The sequence below is a fragment of the Mirounga leonina genome, unplaced genomic scaffold, assembly GCF_011800145.1.
Source record: "Mirounga leonina isolate KUSES-001 unplaced genomic scaffold, KU_Mleo_1.0 Mir_180, whole genome shotgun sequence".
In the NCBI taxonomy this organism is placed as follows: domain Eukaryota; kingdom Metazoa; phylum Chordata; class Mammalia; order Carnivora; family Phocidae; genus Mirounga; species Mirounga leonina.
This window is the reverse complement of record NW_023270469.1, coordinates 32,352,456-32,375,462: the sequence shown is the minus strand read 5'-3', so window position 1 is coordinate 32,375,462 and position 23,007 is coordinate 32,352,456. Positions and strand designations below refer to the sequence as shown.

General features: G+C 52.9%; 1 protein-coding gene across 6 annotated transcripts in view; it reads left to right on the top strand.

Moving 5' to 3' along the window:
• The window catches only part of NOD2 (nucleotide binding oligomerization domain containing 2), a 34,677-nt gene extending 12,157 nt beyond the window's left edge, over window positions 1-22,520 (top strand). For 3 of the 6 annotated variants that reach the window (XM_035025229.1, XM_035025230.1, XM_035025231.1), the window contains 10 exons: window positions 772-877; window positions 3,432-5,247; window positions 9,103-9,186; window positions 9,407-9,490; window positions 11,751-11,834; window positions 13,750-13,833; window positions 14,561-14,644; window positions 16,243-16,326; window positions 19,754-19,837; window positions 21,255-22,520. In XM_035025229.1, coding sequence (XP_034881120.1) covers window positions 772-877; window positions 3,432-5,247; window positions 9,103-9,186; window positions 9,407-9,490; window positions 11,751-11,834; window positions 13,750-13,833; window positions 14,561-14,644; window positions 16,243-16,326; window positions 19,754-19,837; window positions 21,255-21,327 — 2,583 coding nt within the window. In that variant the 3' untranslated portion in view covers window positions 21,328-22,520. The remainder of the gene's footprint in view (window positions 1-771; window positions 878-3,431; window positions 5,248-9,102; window positions 9,187-9,406; window positions 9,491-11,750; window positions 11,835-13,749; window positions 13,834-14,560; window positions 14,645-16,242; window positions 16,327-19,753; window positions 19,838-21,254) is intronic. The other 3 variants (XM_035025235.1, XM_035025234.1, XM_035025233.1) reach the window with 2 other exon arrangements.
• Window positions 22,521-23,007: the final 487 nt, after the last annotated feature.

Sequence of the window (23,007 nt, the reverse complement as noted above, 5' to 3'; positions counted from 1 at the left end):
TATGATTGAAATGGATTTCATTTATTTTTACTTTAAAAAAATATGGCTACTGGAGGACTCAACATGACAAATACGTCTCGCATTTGTGTCTACCCTCTGGGCAGCGAGCATTATACTTCTACTGTGCTGTTCTGGATATGTGGTCAAGCCAACAGGGTTTGTTGGTGGATTGCAGAGGAGAAGTTTCCAGGGTGATTCTAGAAGTTTGGGGCTAAGCAACTGGAAGGGTAGAGTTGACATTAGCTGGAAGGAGGAAGGCTGCAGGTTTGGGGGCGGGTGTAGACCAGGAGTTTAGTTGTGGATATGTTAAGTCGGAGGTATTTAGGGGACATGGTGGGCAGGCAGTTTTGGGTGTGTGTGTCCAAGGTTCAGGGGAGCAGTTCAGGTTGGAGATGAAAATGTGGGGGTTGTGCTCAGTGATGGTATTCCAAGCCTTGGGGCTCCATGGAATCACCTGTCTTCCAAATGATTTCTTGCTTCCAGAGTTGTTTTTCCTATCCTTGCAGGTTTATGGATTTATGTCCTTTTCTCCTTTTTAAGTGATTCCCTCTTTTAGTGAGAGACAGATCGGGTGCGTGTTTTCCAGTGCTCGCTTCACCACGCAGCACCTAGTAATGTCTTCTTCAAACTCCTCTTGCTTTGGGGTGTTTTTCTGGCCTCTTATTGTGGTGGAAGGGAGATGCCTAAGAAACTGTAGTGATCGGTAGAAACCTTCCCATACCGTCTCCATCCACCTTTCTGGAAAGATACTGACTTTTGCTCTCCCCATAGGCAAGGAGGCTCCTCGATCTTGCCACAGTGAAGGTGAATGGGTTGGCTGCCTTTCTTCTACGTCATGTTCAGGAATTGCCAGTCCCGTTGGCCCTGCCTTTCGAAGGTATATACTTATATGTTCTTCTCAGTTCATCAGAAAGGGAAAGAAAGGCTGTACGGATTCCTGGTTAAGGGCAGAACTCCAGAGCAAGACTTGTCCTAAGTTAGAATTCCACCTACTGGCCCTACGGGCCTCCCTACGGCTCAGTTTCCTGATTTCAAGGATAACACCACCACCACTGACTCACTGGGCTATTGGGAGGATTGAGAGGCTTACCATGTGTAATATTAGGGTTATCTTTTGTTAATTCCCAAGCTGCACCATGATAACTGGAGCCTACTGTGCCATGAAGCTAAGACAGGTCTTCCTCACCAGCCAAACTCTTACTATCTGTCCTGAAAGGGATACACTTTTGAGATAGGGCTGTTACCTCTTGATTTCTGCAATTTAACTACTCACTATGAGAAACTCTGGGACCAAATGGATTTAGATAACGTGGTAGCTCTCTCGTTGCACATGGCCACCAACCCAACCCAGGGACGGGAGGGGCTCGGATCCCACAGTTGGCACGTGGTAGGCATCCTTGCAAAGGCTTTATTTACCATATCTGTCCTTTGCAGCAACCTTGAGAAATCCGTGTCATTTTTTCCATTTTACGGATGTGAAAACTGGGGCAAGGAGAGCGGGGGTCGAGGTGAGGAGGATGTGTCTGGTTTTAAACCGTCTCCACCGTCGCTTCCCCTTTTCTTGGGAGGTGAGATCATTAGTTGTAAAGAGAGGGCGTGAGCCTTGTATGTCTTGTTCCACCATCACCATAGGGATTGCTCATTGGCAGTGAGGGCCCCTGACCTGTGGGTGGTGCTAGCGGATAGATTTACCACCCTGGGCTCTACCCTCAGGGCAGGGAGCATGCCTGCAGGAGGGATGGCTAGAAGCTTGTGCTTCGTACCTTGGTGTGCACCATCTCCCTGAGAACAGGGCACAGACATCAGTGTCCAACAGGGGCTGCTCATCACAGAGCACTGTGCCCGGGTTGGGCCTTGGTTAATGACTGCTGTTGATACCATCAAGCCCAGCTGGCTTTCATGCATTGTAACTCTGTGACATGGGGTCAGATTCCCCAGAGTGACCAATCCAAAATGGACGACTGACCTGTGTTTGTTTTTCAAATGAGAGATACCTGTTTTTCTGGAGAATTTTTTATTGGTGGGTCGTGTCTGGAAAACCTGCATTAGAACTCAGGGAATTAGAAAGGCAGGTGTATATTTTATGGTATCTACATTCAGTGCTCCTGGTATATCCAGATTTAAGAGCAATGATGACCATCAGCTCTGGGAACAGAAGACGGAACACAAATACGGGGCAACTGCTTTGGATGACCATAAACATAGCTTCGGTATGCTAAGTATGCTCTGTGAGAATTACTTGTTAGCTTTTGAGGTGAGGACAAGGGGGCTGGTCTTTGGTTGGGAGCAGCGAAATCATGATGCTCGAGTGTCCCCCCACCCTGGGGGCTCTGGACTACCACTTCCCCATTCCCTGAAAGAGGAACTAACCCCTGATACAGGAAGTAGTTTGCTCACATTGGTTATTAGGATGGTAAAGGAAAAGCAGTTGCCTTGTGGACACACCCTACGTGCAAGAGGGTTGCCGAGGGTTATGTGAAGAGGATGGGGAAGTGAATAGTGACCAAGGACTCTTGTCCAAGTGCTTGACCCAGGCACCCCGCTGCCCCTGAGACCAAAGAGTGCTAGGTCCACCTGGATCACCCAGGATATGTCCCTATCTCTTTAGTTTAATCACATTTATCTAGTCCCTTTTTTGTAAGTAAGGTGATATATTCACAGATCCTGAGGATTGGGACATGGTGCTACTGTTATGCCTACCAAACCCACCAGTATCGCGATAATAAATACCATCTTTCAAGAGTTTACCATATGTCAGACATTCCTCTAAAGTTTATCTTATCTCATTTCCTCCTGTAACAATCCTTCATGGTGTGGATTGTCCCTGATTTTGGAGATAAGTATACCGAGGTTGAGTGGCTTGCGCAAGCTAATGATGGAGCCAACTTTCAAACCCAGGCGTATCTGACTTCAGAAACTGGGCTGCCAGGCTCATACACCTTGTATTTTTCTTTAGAAAGACGCAGCCGAGATTGAGTGGTGAAGAGGCTTCTCGGAGGCCATCTAACCAATATGGTGGGACAGGCATCGGAGTGCAGGTCCTCTGATCCCAGCCCAGTGCTCCTTCTAAACTACAGCTCTTCCTGATGTCAGTAGTAATAATACCACTAGTTAATATCTTTTGAGCTCTGTGTGGGATGCTGAATGAAGCACTTGACATGAATTATCTTAATTGCTCCATGTAAACCCTATAAGGTAGGGACCACCATTTTCCCACTTCCCAAGGTAGGGGGGAGGGGGTGGAATTCCCAGGCTTAGGAAGGTTACATGACTGTCATCAAAGCCCACAACCTGAAAGTGGAGAAGCCAGGGCTGGCACGTGCTGGCTCTTCTTTCATGCATAACATCACACTCCCCCATGCAGCCCCCTCTCTGTCAGATCCCATCCTCCCCACCGTCCTACCTCATTCGCCTCTTCTTCGGTCTTCCAGATGCCGCATGTAAGAAGTACATGTCCAAGCTGAGGACCACGATATCTGCTCAGTCTCGCTTCCTGAGCACCTATGACGGGGCTGAGAATCTTTGCCTGGAGGAAATATACACAGAGAATGTTCTGGAGATCTGGACAGAGGTGGGACTGGCCGGAGCCCCGCAGAAGAGCCCTGTGACCCTGGGCCTGGAGGATCTCTTCAGCACCCGTGGCCACCTCAATGAAGATGCAGACACTGTGCTGGTGGTGGGCGAGGCGGGCAGTGGCAAGACCACGCTGCTGCAGCAGATGCACCTGCTGTGGGCTGCAGGGCGCGACTTCCAGGAATTTCTCTTCGTCTTCCCATTCAGCTGCCGGCAGCTGCAGTGTGTGGTCAAGCCGCTGTCTGTGCAGATGCTGCTCTTTGAACACTGCTGTTGGCCTGACGTTGGCCAACAGGACGTCTTCCAGTTCCTCCTCGACCACCCCAACCGTGTCCTCTTAACCTTCGATGGCTTTGACGAGTTCAGGTTCAGGTTCTCGGATCGCGAGCGTCACTGCTCTCCCACCGACCCCACCTCTGTCCAGAATCTGCTGTTCAACCTTCTGCAGGGCAACCTGCTCAAGAATGCCCGCAAGGTGCTGACCAGCCGACCTGATGCGGTGTCCGCATTCCTCAGGAAGTACCTGCGCTTGGAACTCCACCTCAAGGGCTTCTCCGAAGAGGGCATCGAGCTGTACCTGAGGAAGCGCCATCGTGATCCGGGGGTGGCCGACCGCCTCATCCGCCTGCTCAAAGGGACCTCGGCCCTGCATGGTTTGTGCCACCTTCCTGTTGTCTCCTGGATGGTGTCCAGATGCCACCAGGAACTGTTGTTGCATGGCGGGGGCTCCCCAAAGACCACCACGGATCTGTACCTGCTGATCCTGCAGCATTTTCTGCTGCATGCCTCCCCCCCAGACTTGGTGCCCCGCGGTCTGGGATCCGGCCTGCTTCGAGGCAGACTCCCCACCCTCCTGCACCTGGGCCGGCTGGCTGTCTCAGGCCTGGGCACGTGCTGCTACCTGTTCTCAGCCAAGCAGCTCCAGGAGGCACACATCGACAGGGAGGACATTTCCCTTGGCTTCCTGGTGCACGCCAAGAGCGTTGTGCCCGGGGGCGCCGCCTCCCTGGAATTCCTGCACATCACCTTCCAGTGTTTTTTTGCAGCCTTGTACCTCGTCCTCAGCGCTGACCTGTCACCGTCCTTGCTCAGACAGCTCTTCAATTGTCACCGGCCGCGCAGCTCGCTGCTGGCCCGGCTGCTGCCCCCCATGTGCGTGCCGCGCTCAGAGGGCCAGGAGGGCGGCACGGCCGCCTTGCTGCGGGAGGCCGAGCCGCACAACCTCCGGATCACGGCAGCCTTCCTGGCGGGGCTGCTGTCCCGGGAGCACGGCGGCCTGCTGGCCGAGGGCCAGGCGTCCGAGAAGGCCCTGCTCCAGCTCCAGGCCTGCACCCGCGGCTGCCTGTCCCGCAGCCTCCACGAGCACTTCCACTCCATCCCCCAGGCCGTGCCGGGGGAGGCCAAGAGCATGCACGCCATGCCCGGGTTCATGTGGCTCATCCGGAGCCTGTACGAGATGCAGGAGGAGCAGCTGGCCCGGCAGGCCGTGCGGGGGCTCAAGGTCGGGCACCTGAAGCTGACGTTTTGCGGCGTGGGCCCTGCGGAGTGTGCCGCCCTGGCGTTCGTCCTGCGGCACCTCGGGCGGCCCGTGGCCCTGCAGCTGGACCACAACTCTGTAGGGGACCTCGGTGTGGAGCAGCTGCTGCCCTGCCTGGACGTCTGCAAGGCTCTGTAGTGAGTGCGGGGCGACGCAGGCTGGGTGTGGCGCTCGGTGCCTTGTGGGAGGTGGGCGGGGCGCGGGGGGGAGGGGCCGGGTGGCCAGCCCCCCGCCACCCCTCCGGGGCAACCCCAGCCCCGCCCCTTCCCCGCTGGGGGGGGGGCGGGGGCGGGGCTTAGTTTCCTGGTGATGATGACAGCCATGCGTATGGAGTGTCCCGCGTGTCAGGCGCTGTGTTACACGCTTCCTGCAATTAATTCCTTTCATCTCGGTGAACACCCGAGGCCGTCTCCCCGTTATCCTCCGTTTGAGGCCCAGAGAAGCAGAGTCACTGGTCTGGTGGGACACGGGAGATGGCAGAGCTGGGTTGAACAGATCACATCTTTCCTGTGACAAGTCCTTGCTCCCCACAAGCAGCCTGCCCGTGGACAGGTTTCGGGGCTCCACGGGAACCTTGAAGTGACACGCAAAGTTCTGTGTCATATGTGTGTGTTATTAGGAACCCCCCACAATTTAGAGGTGACTTAGGCCCCATGAGAGATTTTAAAATCCCAATGAGATGCGAATTTCAGGATCCAAGAGCTGGAAAGTGGCTGCAAAGTTGCACCGCATGCCCCCCACTTTTTTTTTTTTAAGATTTTATTTTTCATTTGAGAGAGAGAGAGATCAGGAGCGGGGGGGGGGAGCTGCAGAGGGAGAAGCAGACTCCCCGCTGAGCAGGGAGCGCAATGTGGGGCTCGATCCCAGGACCCTGGGGTCATGACCTGAGCCAAAGGCAGATGCTCAACTGACTGAGCCACCCAGGCGCCCTGCACCTGCCCTTTCATCCTGCATGCAGTGCGGCACCCATGAGGGTATGCTGTCACCCATAATGCTTCCGGACCCCCGTCTGGAGGTGTGAGGTTTCCTTCCCCCTTTGGAACGTCCGTTCCCGCACCCACAGGGCCTCTCTCCACGTCTAGGGCCAGGTGAGAGCAGAGGGCATGGCCGGGTCTGGCAGCCAGCTGGCTGCAGGCTCCCCCACTTTCCTCCCTGCCTTGAAAGGGCATGTCCTGCTCCCTATTTAAAACCTCCGAGAAAGCAGAAGTGGTAGCTTAACATTAAAATCTACTCACAGCTTTCTGGGGCTTTTGGTCTATCCCAGATGACCTTATTTGACTCTAAGCAAGGGACAAGCCTCTCCTTGAATCTATTAAGATGACACACCTTCTCTGGGCCAGAGCAGCAAGATTTTTTTTTCCTCTGGAGCAAACATATGCCTATCTATTAGAAACTTGGTGGCCTGTGTTATCCCTTACATAGGGTCCATGTCGTAAGTTTATAAATGTAATGTAATAATAATAATATGTAGCATATTTTATATAGTTAACATGTATATTATAGATAATATATGTTATGAATATATCAAGAGGATATAGTGTTGACACATTTAAATTGGGTCATTTGCAGAGAGTTTAATAAAGGGAGTGTTTACAGAGGCTTGGGCAGCAGTTAGGAAGAGCCAGAAGGGACAGGGCAGCGTCCTGGGGCCAGTGACGGTGGGGTGGGGACGGGGCTGTCACCCTCGGCAGGCCTGGAGAGGCAGGGCTGGGGGGCAGGTGTGGAGAAGGCTGCCTGGTAGGAGCTGAGACTACAGAAAGCTGGGAGAGTGGGGGTCCTGGCCTTTCCTCCCCTTCCCACTCTTGCCTTGACCAACCAACCGGGAGTTAGCGCAGGGTACCTGCTGCTGTCATCCGTGGGCATCAGCCCCTCAGGACCGAGAGCCAGGCAGAGAGGGGAAAGTGGATCTGGCCAGGCAAATGGAAGATGGCCAGCACCATACTCTATTTCCCAGGAAGGAGGAATCCCCATATTTTCACTCAGGAAGTCTGAGACCTGTCTGTGGAAGTCATTTTCCTGATGAAATATGAACGTGCATTTTTCTGAATAGTGGACCCGTCATCCTCAAAGGGGTCCTCGAGTCCCAAGAGGTCGGGAACCACTGGCCTGGGTGATCCTTATAGACCAGTCCATCCTTAGAATGAACGGACCCCCTCTCCTCAGTTAAGGAAAGCCCACGTCACTCCCAGGATGTGTCAAAGGGCTGAGGGGAGGCTCGAGGTCTGTTTTTATTCTCAGAAGAAGGTTCCAGTGCTCTGCTCGTAGGTGAAAAGGAGCTTGTGGAAATGCAGATTCGAGGGCCCATCCGCAGTGGTTCTCATTCCCTAGGTCTGGGGTGGTTTGTGGGAACCAGCTTCATTTTCCATGAGCCGTAAAAGACCTTGACCAAGTCCCACTTCTCTACGCTCTGTACCGAAATTGCCAGTGCTGTGTGGGAGGGGAAAGGACCTGGAGGTTGCTGCTTGGGCATTTCCTGTGTGTGTGTGTGTGTGTGCGCGCGCGTGTGTGAGACAGAGACAGAGAGACAGAGAGACAGAGACAGAGGCTAGTGGACAGCGGGAAGACTCCTCTCCCCCACAGCCATACTGCCTCTCTCCCACTTGAATTGTTTCCATGCCAACAGAAATGCGCAGCCTCCAGGAAACCTGTCTACAGAGTGTCCCCATCTAGGTTTCTTTAGATGCTGGCTCTGACTCTAGGCTGCTGGCTTTCACAGTTTTTGGGCTGTGGCCCACCGTGAGAGAGAAGTTACAAGCAGGCACACAGGCATCTAAGACTGAAACAAAAACTTCACAAAATGACTTTCCGGTGTAAACTCGGATGCATTCTGCCCTCTTCTGTTCTTTCTCCCTTTTCAAAATGCTGCTGGGCTCTTCAGAGTTGATTTCATGACCCACCAGCGGGTCACAACCTGCAGCCTAAAAATCACGGCTCTAGGAGCCCCTAGAAGGCCTGGGGGGAGAGGCAGGGGATGTCATGCTCAGGGGTGGGGTTCGGAGCCAGACCTCCCTGGTCCAGATGCTTTAGGCGCTGTGCAACCTTGGTGCTGTCACTCCACTTGTCTGTGCCTCAATTTCCTTCCCCTTAATAGACATCATGGTAGTACCTACGTGGTGAGCTTTTGTGAGGATTAAATACCTTTACTTTTGGGAAGTGCTTAGGTGAGCACTCCATGCACGCGAGCGGTCATGATTATAGGGAGCTTCTACCCATTCCAGGTGCTCACAGGGCTTTATGTGCACTGTCTCTTTAAATCTTACTCTACAGCCAGGTGGGGCTGGGAATACCATCCCCCGCTTTTTACTGAGGAAGGGAGCAGCAAATAACTAGTAAGTGGCTGCTAAGGATCCGAATTTCCACTGAGGGATTCCAGAGCCCACGTTGTTAACCTTTAAGTTAGGGTGTCCCCGATCTGCCTGAACAAGGGGATCATGGGCACAGTTGTTAACATACACAGATCCCTGGGCCCCGCCGCCCCACACATACAGAATCACCAGCTCCAGGGGAGGGGCCTGAGGGTCTGTATTCTAGAGACGCTTTCTGAAGATCTCGTGGCATCAGGTGAGTTTGGGGGACGCTGCCCTCCAGTGCCCACCATCACCTCCTGCAGGGGAGGGGGCTGGCTAGTTCCCACCACATCCACCCACCTCGGGAACCTTCTGTGAGGCCGCTATGAAGATCATTTCTGTGTTACAAAGCTGGAAACCGTTCCTTGGACTAGGCCAGTGACCCTGAGGATTCCAGTGTTCTTTAGCAGGAGCTCTGGGTCCCCGCTTGCTGAGCTGTCCCCCACCTAGGGCATGGCGTTGGCACCCAGACCAGGGATGGGGGCATCTCCTCTGTTCTGGGGTGCTCAGTGCTTTGCGGTGTTTTCCAGAAGCCCAGACAATGGCACTTTGGGCACGCGTGCAAATCTCTCCGGGAGTCTTGTTTATTTGATTTTTCTCTCGTCAGCTCCATTTTCAAATTTATTTGTTTTGTCTTCTGTTCAGCTTGCGAGATAACAATATCTCCGACCGAGGTGTCTGCAAGCTTGTGGAGCATGCGCTGCAGAGCGAGCAGCTGCAGAAGTTAGCGTAAGTCGGGCTTGGGCTGCGGACGTGGGGCCTCGTGCGCCCAGCCACGCTCCAGGCCGTGCCACCGGGGCCGTGAGCCGGGCCAGGGGAGGTCTGCCTGGTCGGAGGGTGCGGGCGGCTCCTGTGCTGAGGGAACCGGCTACCCGGCTACCCGGGGCTTGGGGTGGTCACTGACTGCCGTGCTTGGTTTCCATGGCTCCTCCCTTTTGGAACTTTCCAGGCTTTTCAACAACAAACTGACCGATGGCTGTGCACAACCCATGGCCAGGCTCCTTGCATGCAAGGGGAACTTCTTGGCATTAAGGTGAGCGCTGCCTTTCTGCTGCACAGCTGAGTCCGCTTGGTCTGGCCTTGGCCCTGGCCTTGGCCCTGGCTCGGCCTCTGCTGGGCCGCTGATCTCCTGGCTGCTTTACAGGGCCAGCGTTGCCTTGGAGCAGGGTTTCGCCAATGCTCTGACCTCCCCAGCAAACTCTGGACCGGCTCTGCTCGGCTGAGGGCTTCCCGCCTTTTGACCTTTAGCCCCAGGGCTGAAGAGGGTTTCCAGGGCCTTTTCCTTCCCTGTGTCTAAGAGTGTCACGAGCTCTCTGGGGTTTCCCAGCTCACTGATGCATGTTGAGCACAGGCTGTGGGCAGAGGTGCGCATCAGTCCCCTGTCCCCACGGCGGTGGCAGCCAGTCGCCGAAAAACTCTCAGAAGGTCCTTTCAGTGCTTGGCAGGTCCGGCTTTGTACTCCAGTCTGTGAAGTCTGCGATTCTGCTGCTCTTGGCCCTCCTGGCTCAACTGGAGTCTCTCTCCTGACACCATTAAATCACCTCTCCTGCTGGCCCCTGGCTTGGCCTGGCTTCTCTCTCTCTCTCTCTCTCTCTCTGGGAATGTCTTGCCTCCTGGATTTCTGTGGATGAACAATTGCTATTGTCCATTCTTTCTACCTGCTGGGCTGGGTTTGGGGATGGGAGCCTCCATTTTTAAATTGCTAACCATGTAGCTCAGTCTCAGGCAGGGCTGCTGAGGCCAACCCCAGAGGTGCCTTTCTGTACAAAGGACTCTGTTCTGCCACCACCACCTGCTCCCCCAGACTCAGAATCCTGAGAACCGCTGTGGCCAGGGGGAGGGCCATGTGGTGTAGCGGGAAGGTGCTACACTCGAACCTGAGGCCTGGGTTCCGGGCTAGAATAGCACGATAGTTGAAAGCATGGGGCTCTGGGGATCAGACCGACTGAGGTTTGGGTCCAGGATCCCTGAGATTTGAATCCTCATTTGCTGTGTGACCTTGGGTCAGCCCAGTGTCTCTGTGACTCTGTTTCCCCTTCCGTAAAATGTGGATAATAATTACAGCTTCCTCCTAGGTCGTTGGGATGACTAGATGAGTTAACATATGCAGAGACCTGGCACAATAAGTCGGTGCTTTAAGCAGTGAGCTCAGTGGCTAAAAGATGGCGAATAATCCCGAAAGTTCTCAGTATGTTTGTCCAGTAGTTCAGGCCTCTGAGGAGGGATTAGATGTGCAAGAAATTTGTTGGGGAAAATGCCAATGAGGGGCAGAGAGGGAAGGCGCTGGGGGAGGCTGGGCAAGTCAGGTCTGACCCTGAGTGAGGGGGAGAGGGAAGGAAGAGGGCTGGGAGGAAGTGTCCTGGCCTTCAGTGCAGTTCTGAGAGCACAGACGGTGGCGGCCAGTCCTCCAGCCAAGTGTGCCCAGCTGGGTCTTGTGTCTCCCTTGTGTCACTGGCTGGGAGCCGCCTGTGGGAAGCGGGCCTCGGTACAGAGGCGCCCTTGGGTTTTCCAGCCCAGCAGCAGGGGCCCTTAATCACAGGGCCTGTGGTCAGAGGTGTGAGAGGCCACCACACTCCTTCTGGAAGGGGATCACAGTGCCTGCCTTGCAGCATTATGAGCTAGAGTGGTGTCAAGGGCCTGAAAGTTCTCTAAAAAGAGGAAAGTGTACTATTAATTCCAGGAAGCCTGGGGTTGTGGGTGAGAGTTCTGGGGACCTCCCTGAAACTCTCTGAGGTACCTGGATGTGGCTGAAGCCTCCCCCCTCCAGTCCCTGCTCAGCAGGATCCCCTTCCCTCTCCCAGCGGCCGGGGCCTGCCCTCTTTCCAGAACAGGTGAATGCTCCCTGCAGCAACAGTGGACCCAGGAGAGCTGCAGGGGGGCATGGAGTCTAGCACCAGCCAGTGGCTGACGCAGGAGGAAAAGGTGTGATAGTGAGTCACCCTCCCTCCCCTGGGGAAGCCACCTCCTCGGACACCTGCCTATTGTGCATTCTGCCCGTACCTGTCACACTGCTTTGCAAAACAGGTTTCCCCCACTTCTTTCCCTTTGCAGCTGGGAAATGAAGTAGTGGGAGTCCTTACTAAGTTCCCCCAAACAGGAATAGAAAAGCACATACGCTCACTGTTGGGCAGGCAGGAGCTAGAGGACAGGCTCCTGCGTCCTGCAGAGAGCTCCTTAAAGCTTTTCTCCATGTTTCTGTGTCTGGGACACACTTTTCCCAGCAGCCCCGGGCTTTTTGGGCACTCACATCTCCCTGTCCCGCACACTCTTAGCCTCCCTGCCTTCCCTTCCAGGCTGGGGAATAACCATATCACTGCCGCAGGAGCCCAGGTGCTGGCCGAAGGGCTCAGAGCCAACGCTTCCTTGCAGTTCTTGGGGTAGGTTGGATTCTGGGGCAGAGGGACCGCGTGGGGGTGGGTTGGGGGACTTAGAGGTAGGTGACACATTTTGGCCAGAAGGCCCCAGAGGCAGTGGGAGAGAGTGGGTGGCCCTTGGCTGCTTTGGTGTTTGTCTTTCACTCAATAAACAGGAAGCTCAGGAAGAGCCTGTGGTGGCAGGAAGCTCTCTGGTCCTTGCTGGATCCAGGGCTGTGCCTTTCGCCCTCGTGAGTCCATCAGAACCCCTTGGGAGCTTCTGAAGAATGCCTGGGCCCCACCCTAGACTAATTAAATGAAGCGCCCGGGTGCAGGGCTTAGGAATCAGTCATTTAAAAAAAAAAAGCTCGGCAGAGGTTGTGCGGCCAGGGGTGAGAAGCAGGGTAAGAGATGGGGGTGGACAAGGCTGGAGACTGGCCCCAGGATGGGAGGGGGCTTTGCCGGGTTCTTCAGAGCGCGTGTTGCTGTGGGGTCAGGCCAGGCCTTCCAGGGAGGGCAGAAGAGTCAGACGCGGGCTGGGAGGGCAGTCCCACAGACCACAGGTCCCCACAGAGTGTTGCGGGGGGCGGGGGGAGGAGGGGGGCATCCTCTGGTTGCGGGGCAGAGTGACCACCCCCCAGGATGGCATCCTTGCAGTCCCCCCCTCCCGTCCTGCCTCCCCTGGTGTGACCTAGGGTCCCTTGGACGAGAAATGCGGGTTTGAGGACCCAAGACTGTAGGAAGAGAGACTAAAACCTTAGGGCCCAACCCATTTCATAGGCAGGCAAGCTGCCCACACGCTTGGGAGATCAGCACCTTTCCAAGCCGCGTGCCTAGCCCCACAGAGTCCAGCACAAGCGCGGCCCAAGCCCTACCAAGCTCTCTCCTGCTCGGGGTCGCAACTAGTGGATCGGGGCCGTTCTCTTTCAACACATATTTATTAAGGCACCTGTCTGGACCAGGCACTGTGCTCAGACCTCCAGATGCTATCCTCTGGTACAAACTGTTCTGAATATTGGTTTTTTCTTGCTTAACAATATATCTTTCATACCCTAATGACCTCATTTTTGAAAGACAAGCCGCTTAGTATTCCATGGGCTGGATGGCTGTAATCTCTTTAACCCAGCTCCTTTTGAGACACATTGAGGTTGTTCCAGGTTTTTTGCTGGTTGTTTGCACTCTCCCCGGGGCACAGAGCTGTGCTGGTGCAGAGCCGGGGCTCAGTAAATATTTACCTGATGAATGAAAGCGCAGTGAACCTCTTAGTTAGGCCACCTTTGCTCACGTGTGCCCAGCCAGGTCCGGGCTCACTTCCCGTGTGTAAAACAGCCAGGTCACACCGTCTGAGCCAGGCCCCACCTTTGAAAAGGGAAACATCCATCCAAACTGCAGGAGGTCTCGGAGGATGACCCCGGGGGTGAAGGAGTTTGACACCATGAAGGAACGGGGATGCTAGGGAGGAACAAGAATGACCCCGGGGTGAAGGAGTTTGACACCATGAAGGAACGGGGGACGCTAGGGAGGAGCAAGAGAGAGAGAGCTGGCTTGTGGGAAAAGAGTGAGACTTGTTTTGGGTGGTCCTGGAGGATAGTTGAGGGCTAGGGGCTAGCAGTCCCTGGGAAGAAGGGTCAGGAAAAATGTTAACCCTGTGACTTGTCACTGAGAGGGAGTTCCCTGTCCCGGAGGGCATGTGCTAGGTGGGCCTCTATTGTTCTGTAAATCTGACTGAAAAATGCGAGTGTGGTTTGGCCATCGCTCTAAAAAGGTAGAGGTAGGACCACTTTGCTGGGACCTAGGAGCCCCACTGAGACCATTCTGGAATTGGGTGGTCGTAGCCCCTCCAGCCGGGGATGTAGAGAGGAAGGGCAGGCTTCATGCATGTCTAGAACACACAGCAGTTACTCACTGACCGACTGACAGAATCTGTTGGCTTTTTTAGGTTGTGGGGCAACAAGGTGGGTGATGAGGGGGCCCAGGCTTTGGCTGAAGCCTTGGGGGATCACCAGAGCTTGAGGTGGCTCAGGTAAGCTTCGGGGTCTGCATGGCCGTGGGGAGCGGGCATGAGGAGGGAGGAGCCTGGGCCAGTAACTCCTTCCTTTGCTTGAACTTTGTTTTACATCCCCCCCACCTCCCATGTTAGGCAGTGGGATGAGAAAAAAAAGACCCTTGGATTTGGAGTCAGGACATTTGAGTCTTTCTGGGTGACTTTGGAGTATCCCTTCTTCTCTCAAGGGTCTTGATTCTCAGAGGCAACTAGGTGGCTCAGTCCCTTAAGCATCCAGCTCTTGATTTCGGCTTAGGTCATGATTTCAGGGTCGTGAGATCGAGCCCCGCGTCCAGCTCTGCGCTCAGCACGGAGCCTACTTAAGATTCTCTTCCCCTCTCCCTCTGCCCCTCCCCATTCTCTCTCTCTCTTTCTCTTACTAAGAAATATTAAAAAAAAATATTCTAAAGTGGGTCTTGATTCCCTATCTATAAATTGAAGATTTGGGGCTGCATCAGATATATTTTATCTCAAGAACCAACTCCAGTCCATTAATAGTGACTACCCAGGACATCATGTCGGGAGGGAGTCTAAGGCTGCTTCCTAGGCTTCATGGAAAAGAGCACTGTAATCAATCAGTCATGTCCGAAATGAAGCCGACTAGGAAGCTGGGCCATAGGTGTCGTGCATTTTGCCCTTCTTGGCTTAGCTTCTCCCTGAGGCCCCTCCCTGCCCTGACACGTCGTTGTTCTTTGATTCCATTCAGCCTGGTGGGCAACAACATCGGCAGCATGGGGGCTCAAGCCTTAGCATTAATGTTGGAAAAGAACATGGCACTGGAAGAACTCTGGTGAGATCGGCGGGTCCCCTGCTCTGGGGGGCAGATAACAGCCTTTCTTCATTCCTGGGCCTCCTCCGTGGAAGCGGATAAAACTGAGCTGGATAATCAAGCGGTTGGGCTTTTGGGTTTGTTTTTCTCTATGACCCGGGTGGTGTGAAGCGTAGAGAGCCTGGCCTGTAGGTGCTGATTCTTTTTTTTTTTTTTTAATTAATTAATTATTTATTTATTTATTATTTATTTATTTATTCTTATGTTAATCCCCATACGGTGCTGATTCTTTTTATTAATTATATTTATGGGTTTGTATACTACCTCCATGTGGCATAATGGTTGAGAGCAGAGACTCTGGAATCCAGCTGGCTGAGCTTCCAGGCCTGCTGTGATCTCAGGCAAGTCATCTAATAATCTCTGCATCCCAGGTTTCTTACCTGTAAAATGAGGGCATGACTGCTTCCAATGGTAAAGCATATGTTATCATTCTCATAATGTTTTGTTATTTCTAAGTCGAGTGCCTAAGAACACCGGAGAGCAGAGTGAGGGTCACCTTAGAAGGTGGAGTGGGGTTTGGAGCAAGTTCAAAGGTGACCCATAAATTGTACTCGCATTGTTGACCTGAAACTGATTCTAAGTTTCCCGTCCTTTCGATGCCACTAGTCTGGTCTTCGTATGACACGTTCTGGGAAGTCCCTGATTATATCAGGGAGATCGAACGCTGCTTTCTCCAAGAAGTGGAAGGGCATTGAAACCTCTGATCATTGTCACAAAATGGATATTGTGGTGGCCTTGTCCCATTGATTATACCCCGACTGGACTGTACCACTCGGAAATTCTCGTTAGAGGCAGGTCTCACCCTTGGATGTATCAGTTATGACTACACGATTAGGCTGCAGGGGAGGGAAAAACTCCATGTCCAGTGGCTCAAACCAGTAAAGGATTTATTTTTTTCACGTCCGACCAGTCTGGAGGTCGGCGGCATGGGGCCGGCGTAATGGCTCCACCAGGCCAGCAGGGGTCGGAGACTCTGTCTCTCTGTCGCTTCAGATCCTCAGTCTGTGGCTTCGCTGTCAAGGTTGGGTGCCGCATGGTCACCAGAGGGCTGCTGTACCTGCACTACTATTTCTGTGTCTCCAGATTCAGTCTGTATATCCAGGAAGGGCAGGAGGCACAGGCCAGTGAGGTCTCTCTCTTTGAAAGAGCATGTCCAGGAGCCCCATCTGCCGGGTTCCCCTTGTGTGTTAATGGCCATGTGGATGTCACCGGCCAACCCCGGCCATAGTGGAGAGTGGGAAATGCAGCTTTTTTTTTTTTTTTTTTTTAAATCAAGCACAGGGTTGCCCAAATGGAATGAGGCTTCTGTTAATAAGGAAGGGAAAATGGCTATTAGGTCACCGGGACATGAGGAAGCCTGGGGTGAATTCTCTCCCAGAGACACCCCTGGGATTGAAGACCCTCACACCCGACTCTCCCGGTTCTCACTTTATCTGTAAATGTAGATTTTCAGAAGTTGGCTTCTCTAACTGGGGGGCAAGCAGGTTAATCCGTACTGACATCCTCTTCTATAATAAATGTTACCATATCAACCGGATTTTCTCTCTTGTGCTTGCCAGCCTGGAGGAGAACCATCTCCAGGATGAAGGTGTGTGTTCTCTTGCCAAAGGACTTGAGAGGAATTCAAGTTTGAAAGTTCTGAAGTAAGGAACCCGTAAGCGGGAGCCGGGATGATAATGACTGGCCCGGTGGGGGGGTCGGCGGGGGGTGTCTCTGGGCAGCTTCCCACCTGGCTAACTCACCCAGGGTGACCTGGCAGAAATCGGCTGGTAGGGTCAGGGATCCCCCAGACACAGATGGGGATTCAGTGCAAGTTGTTTACCGGGGAGGTGGTCCCAGCACGCACTGGTGAGAGGTCAGTGAAATGATGTGGGGGAGGACAGGGATCCAGTAACAAGTATGTCATCAAGCAGTTATCACCCCGCTTATCACCGAGCCCAACAGCGGCTCAGACCTGCTGGGGAGCTCCAGGAGCCCCTACCCAACCGAGGAGCGAGGCAGCAGGGGTATTTAGCTTGTCCTTCATTGGTGTGCTTGTGGGGATATGAATTTTCCAGCACTTCCAGTTTGCCCTGCACGTGGCCGAGCATGCTCCGGGGCGTCCGTAGAAAGGCCTCAGGCAGAGAGTGGAGGTCTTCCCAGCAAGCAGCCCTCAGAGTTAGAGGGGAAAACTGAGGGCATATGGGTGGGTTGCCAATGGCATCTGCTATGGGGCTTACAGGACATGCCCCCTCTCCAGGGGCCATCTCTAGCTCTGGCAGATGTCTTCTTCCATCATCTCTGGTGGGTTCTCTTAGGTTATACAGGTAGGCGTGCTTGCATTTATTCATGTGTGCATTCATTCATTTCTTTGTTGTATATCCATGCCTACATTCATCCATTTATGTTTTGATGCAAGAAATATTTCCGGAGCGCTCACTGTGCCAGGCGCTATTGGAGGCCCCGAGGATAGAGTGGTGGAAAGAACAGAGCAGGCCTCAGCCCCCTTAGCTCTTAGATTCTAATGGGAGAGGCAGATAATGAACAAGTAAGCAAATACACAAGATTACTTATAATAAAGGCTCTAAAGAGAAGAGAATTCAAGGGAAAGATGTGTCAGGGAGTGTCTGGAGAGGCAGGGTTGCAGCTGCCTGGGAAAGGCCTCTCTGGGAAGGTGGCATGGGAGTTGAAACCTTGAATAATAAGAACAGTTATCGTTCTTATAATGCTGAGGTCTCAGGAATGCACACTCTAGGTGGCCCGAACAGCAAGTGCAAAGGCCCTGTGGCAGAAACAAGCTTGGTGGTTTTGGGAACAGCAGGCAGGGCGTGCATGGTTGGACTGTATATAGGGGTGAGGGGAGGGAGGAAGGGGCAGGGTGAGGAGGCCACATAGGCCTCAGAGCCATGGGAAGGATTTGGAGCTTTATTCTAGGGGCCTTGAGAAGCCTTTGGAGGATTTTAATCTGCGCAGTGACATGATCTGATTTACATCATAACAAGATCATGCTTGCTGCTTTGTGCCGAACAGATGGGGAGGAGGGGTAAGATGGAAGCAGGGAGACCAGTCAGGAGCTCCTGCTGTCTTCCAGGCGGGAGATGAAGCAGAGAGACTTGGATCAGGCTGGTGGCGGAGGAGAAGGCTGGTTGAAGGCGGGTAGGCGCTGGTTGGAGGTCCTGCGGAGGGAGGGTCCGGGAGCCGGAGGGCTGGAGGGCGGCAGTGCCGGCCGGAAGTGGTGGCGAGCCCTGGTGGTGGGCTCAGCGGGCAGGTCCCCACCCACGAGGACCGGGACGGCCGACGTGAGGAGGAGCCCAGCTAGGGATCATCAGGGGCTTGTGCGCGGGCTCTCCGAGGCTGGCGCCGCACCTGCCGGGGTGCCAAGGGTCTCGCTGGAGAGGGACGTCAGAGCATCCTCAGACGGCTCCTTGTGCGACAGGAAGGGTGGCATCTGCCCTGGCAAATGTGGCCCGTGGAACACGCTCGCCTTCAGAGGCGGGCAGACAGCTGCCTCTGGGAGAGTGTCTGCTTTGCTGCCAGCCCGCCAGCCACTCTGGCAACACTTGTTTGTATTGCTTTGCAGGGGCGAGGAAGTTGCCAAATGTTTGGGGAAAACACTTCCGCCCGTCACTTGGGTGAAACCGGGCTGGGAGGCCTGGGGGACGCCAGGACTGTCTAAGTGGGGACGCCAGGCTTTGCACATGGGGGGCCGACGGCATACCTGGTTTAGTAGTAACCAGGTGTGACACGGCACGTTTGTCCTCCGTCGCTGTCACAGACTTAGCCCCGTCTACCCTGAGGGCTGCCAGGTGATGGCAGCAGGGCTTGGCCCACGCTGCCTAGTCCAGAGCCTTAGCATTAAGCACCACTGAATTCCATCAGCCCTCGCTGTTTCCCCTTCTTGGGGCGCCTGGGTGGCTCATTCAGTTAAGCATCTGAGTTTGGTTCAGGTCACGGTCTTGGGGTCCTGGGATGGAGCCCTGCATTGGACTCCCCGCTCAGTGGGGAGTCTGCTTGTCCCTCTGCCCCTTCCCCCTGCTTGTACTCTCTCTCTCTCAAATAAATAAATAAAATCTTAAAAAAAAAAAAAATGGGGGGAGCTTCTTATGTACCTTAAAAAAAAAAAAAAAGCCTGCATCCTTCTTTTTCCAGGCAGAGTGGCTGCCAAATGTTGGTTAAGTGTGTGGGCTCTGGCACCTGGCGGGTTGGGTTTGGACCCCAGCTCCAACATTACCCTCTGTTTCTCCTTGGTTTTGTGCTTCAGTAGCATTGAGTGTAAAGGGAGGTAGTAATGGGACCCTGCTCTTCGGGTTGTGAGCGTCACTGGGGTGACAGAGGTATTGAGCTGGCACATAGTAAGAGTTCAGCAGATATTGGCTGTTATTATTATCAGCGCTGGCTTAGGGTCAGCTTCCTGGGTGGTCCTGAAATCCTGGAGGTGGCAGACACGTCGTGGAGATGTCTCGAAGGCCAAGCTCTGAGCTTAAAAAGAACAGCAGGGGGTGGTGGCTCTTCTCTGCTGTCTCTGACAGTGCGCCTTCTCCCCTCCCAATTGCCAACCTCGTATTTTCTCGAATCCATGTCCCTGTGCCCCCCATCCCCACCCCACATGAAAATATTACTGTTCATTGATTATTTCCCATCAGTAGAGTACGGTGCCAAATGCACCACAGAATATGCCATTCTTTTGTTTAAGTCTTAGACTCCACGAGGTAGGTGCTCTTTAAGTCTGTCTTACAGATGAGGAAGTTGGGATTAATTTGCCTGAGATCAAAAAAGATGCGGTGTAAGTTGGATTGGAACCCAGGGAGTAAAATGCACATACTTAACCCCCATGCCATAGCCCCTTCCTAAGGGAGTAGCTACCTAACTAGATACATGAATCTGGGGAACAGAGGAGAGAGGGGTGCATTTCCTTGTAGGCCTTGAACCTTTGTGGATGAGCTTGTTGGGAATCTCAGACAAGGGAGGGACATGTCAAGGGGGCAGGTGGGCTTCTGTAGGCTGGCCAACTGCCAAAGCCTCCTTTAATTGCACAGGCCCAAGAGGAGAACCAAGCATCCTTGAAGTTCACCTTTCAGTCTTTCTCTCCAGGCTATCCAACAACTGTGTCACCTACCTTGGGGCAGAAGCCCTCCTGTGGGCCCTGGAAAGGAATGATACCATCCTGGAAGTCTGGTAAGGCCCCTGGGCAGGCCTCTTTACCTCTCTGAGCCTCCCTTTTCCAATCTGTAAAATGGGGCCAGGAAAGAGGGGGACCTCATTTTCCCTCTGGGCTCTGACATTCTGTGACATTCTGCATGCAATGGATCTAATTTCTCTCTGGGGAAGATGTTTTCACGTCTCCAAGCATGGATCAGGTGGTTCATTTTTAAACCCTGAGTAGTCAGGAATGTTTCAGTCCAGGTAACAGTGTAGGAGGGGGTGTGGTGGAAGACGGACACGGACACAGGAATTTGGGGGCATTGCACCTGCCTTCCCAGGTTGGGGCTGTTGCCTCTGGGGGAGGTGACATTGGTGGGGGGGGACGGGGAAGGAGGTACTGTTGTACAGTGTTTCCAGGTCTTTATAATTAAAAGCCATGTTCTTTCATGTGTTTGAAAAAAACATTGAGTCACACCTTCAGAGATTTATGCTCCTTCTTTACAGGGATGTATTTATCACTCACAGAGTAAGTATGAAGGTTTCCCCTATACGTGTTTCAGGCACTGGGCTATAAGCCAGTCTTTTAAAACTAGGAGATTCCCCCATGGAAATCTATATTTCTGAGTTTTCTCCCCAAAGTTTCCAACTCTGGGTCTGAACAGAAAATGCCAGGAAGTAAGTAGAGTAGAGTAGGGCTGACCCCACTGAGCTCTTGCCGACTGCACACCTAGCAAGCTTGGCGTCCTGGACCAGGCCCCTTTGACTGCCGTATGTCTCATCCCTGCGAGCTTGTGACCCCTGCTTCGCAAATGCCGACTGACTGGTCCCTCCCTTAAAAATCAAGGCAGCAGCAACAATACGTATTAGATGATGAAGTTAAAAATGAAGACTTGTCGGAGTCTGCCCTGGGAAGAGATTTTTCTTTCTGTATAATTGTGTAATCCCTGTAGGCCATGAGGTCCTCAGGTCCTGGGCAGAGTGTGGGTTTTTGTTTTTGTGTTTGTTTTAAACCATTGCATGGTCATAGGAAATGTCACATTCTGCGTCTGGGGGGGCGGGGGGTGGAGGAAACTAGCATCATGTTGATATTTTAAGGGTTCTGATGTTATTTGCCGCCTGTTGGCAGAGCTTGGGAGGGCATCAGTGTTTGCTCATTGCATTCTTGACGGATTCTGCTGTTGCCTTAAAAAGAATCGCCAGCCTTGGGGAGTCGGGGCCGGCTGGGTCCAGGGTGGGTTTTCTCTGCAGAGTCCCAGAGGCTTGCTTCATCACACGCAATGATTCATGAGCCGCCCTGGTGGACCAAGGCTAACACCAGCATGGGAGGGCTGCAGCTGGGCCCCAGGGGCCAGGCCATTGAGGCCCAGGTTTAGGAAGTAGCAGCTTCCAATTAAAAGCACCACCCTGGCTCAGCACTCATCCAAACCTCTCTTTGCTTTATCCCCTTTAGGCTCCGAGGCAACACTTTCTCTCCCGAGGAAATTGAGAGGCTCAGCCAGAGGGACACCAGACTCTTGCTCTGAAGCCTGGGGGCCAATGTTTATCTCAGTTTGTTTGCGAACAGGCTGTGGGTTTAGATCCCAGGAGCTGGATTACATCTGGCAGCAGCCCATTCACACAGAGCCGTGTCCTGCCCAGGGAGGGCTGGCGCAATGGGTCATCTTTGTTCCGGCAGAGGAAGGAGCCACGGTGCCCTTCCGAGCAGACTTTTCTGTAGCCGACTTTTGCATCCGGTTCTTCCCACGATTCAGTCCATGGAATGTAGCAGAGGGACAGCTCCTGCCGCCGCCTCCAGCTGATCTGACGTGGATCAGTGGGGCCCGTGGATGTTACTGCGTGCCCGTCACTGTCGAGACCTGGACCCACAGGAGAGGCCCCTTCCCACCTGCCTCGCAATGAGGAGGGGGACTCAGGAAGCAACTTTCTGCCGGGTTTTAACCCCTGGGTTGTCATCTCTCCAGGCTCTTCCCCACATCTGGTCCCTCCACCCATCCTGGACCCCTGCATGGGGCACTTCCTCTGTGGGGAAGGACCCAGAATACTGGTGTTCTCAGCTTTGATATTTATAGCCTCCCCCACCCCACCCCCCACACATACGCAGGGTGGGAAGGGCTATAATTTACCTGCTGCCCTTCCTGATACTTGACCTTATTGAAAGGGGACATGTGACAGCCATTTAGTTCCTCCAGCCATTCTAGATTTTCACTTGCTCTTAGCCAAAAGGCTGAGAAGCGATTTTCAAGAAAAATAAGACCACATTACAGCTAATATCATACGCATACTTTTATTTCCGATGAAATCAATTAGTCTTCAGTTAAGCCTTTGGAAGCCACTCTCCACCCAAATGCAGTTTTTTACAATCAGTCCGGGCCAGAATTTTGAGCACTCCCACCAGGGCTCTGGTTGATGCCTGGGAGCTGGACTCTGACAGCAGACTTTTCAAATATATTCATAAGAGATGGTTCAGTGTTATGTGATAGAAAGTTATGGATCAAAAGTTTATAGGGGCAAAACCAAAGACTTTTCCTTATAAGGCAGATATTTTTCTGGATTTTTTTTTTTTTTACCAAATGATGCATGTCGAAGCCTCTGTAAATGGTAGGTGCTGTACAAGTGTTATTATTTAAACATTATTATTTGTGAACACTGGTTAATATTTATAAGCCACTTTGTTTTATTCTCCCCAGTTTGTTTTTATAAAAAACACAACCATGGATTTTATGCTGTAAATAGTCACAGAGAAGAAAACTGTGGAGAGGCCCCCAAAGCTGTCTTCACTGTGACCAAATATTTAAAAAAAACATTCCTGAACGTTGCCAGATATTTAAGCACAGTTTTCTACTTGGAGGGGGAAGAATGATGTTTGGACCAGAAAATGTATTGGTTAGGGCAAAAGCAGTTCTTAGAAATAGGCTTGCAAAAAAACTCTCTGGGCTTTGGCTTAGAAAGGTCTAACCCTGCGTGAAGTCTGTGCAGGAGCCTTGTGGTGCCCCTCATGGCTGCAAGGCAAACGTGAGGAGGCCTCTGGGCCTCCCTTGATTCTCTCCCCGTGGCTCCAGGAGTCTTTAGCAGGAGAAGGATGGAGAAGGTTCGGGAATAGCTCTCCTCAGCAAGCAGCCTCCTGGGTAGGCCTTGTTGAAATCATTCTCAGCTACATTTATTTATTTATTTATTTATTTATTTATTTATTTATTTATTTATTT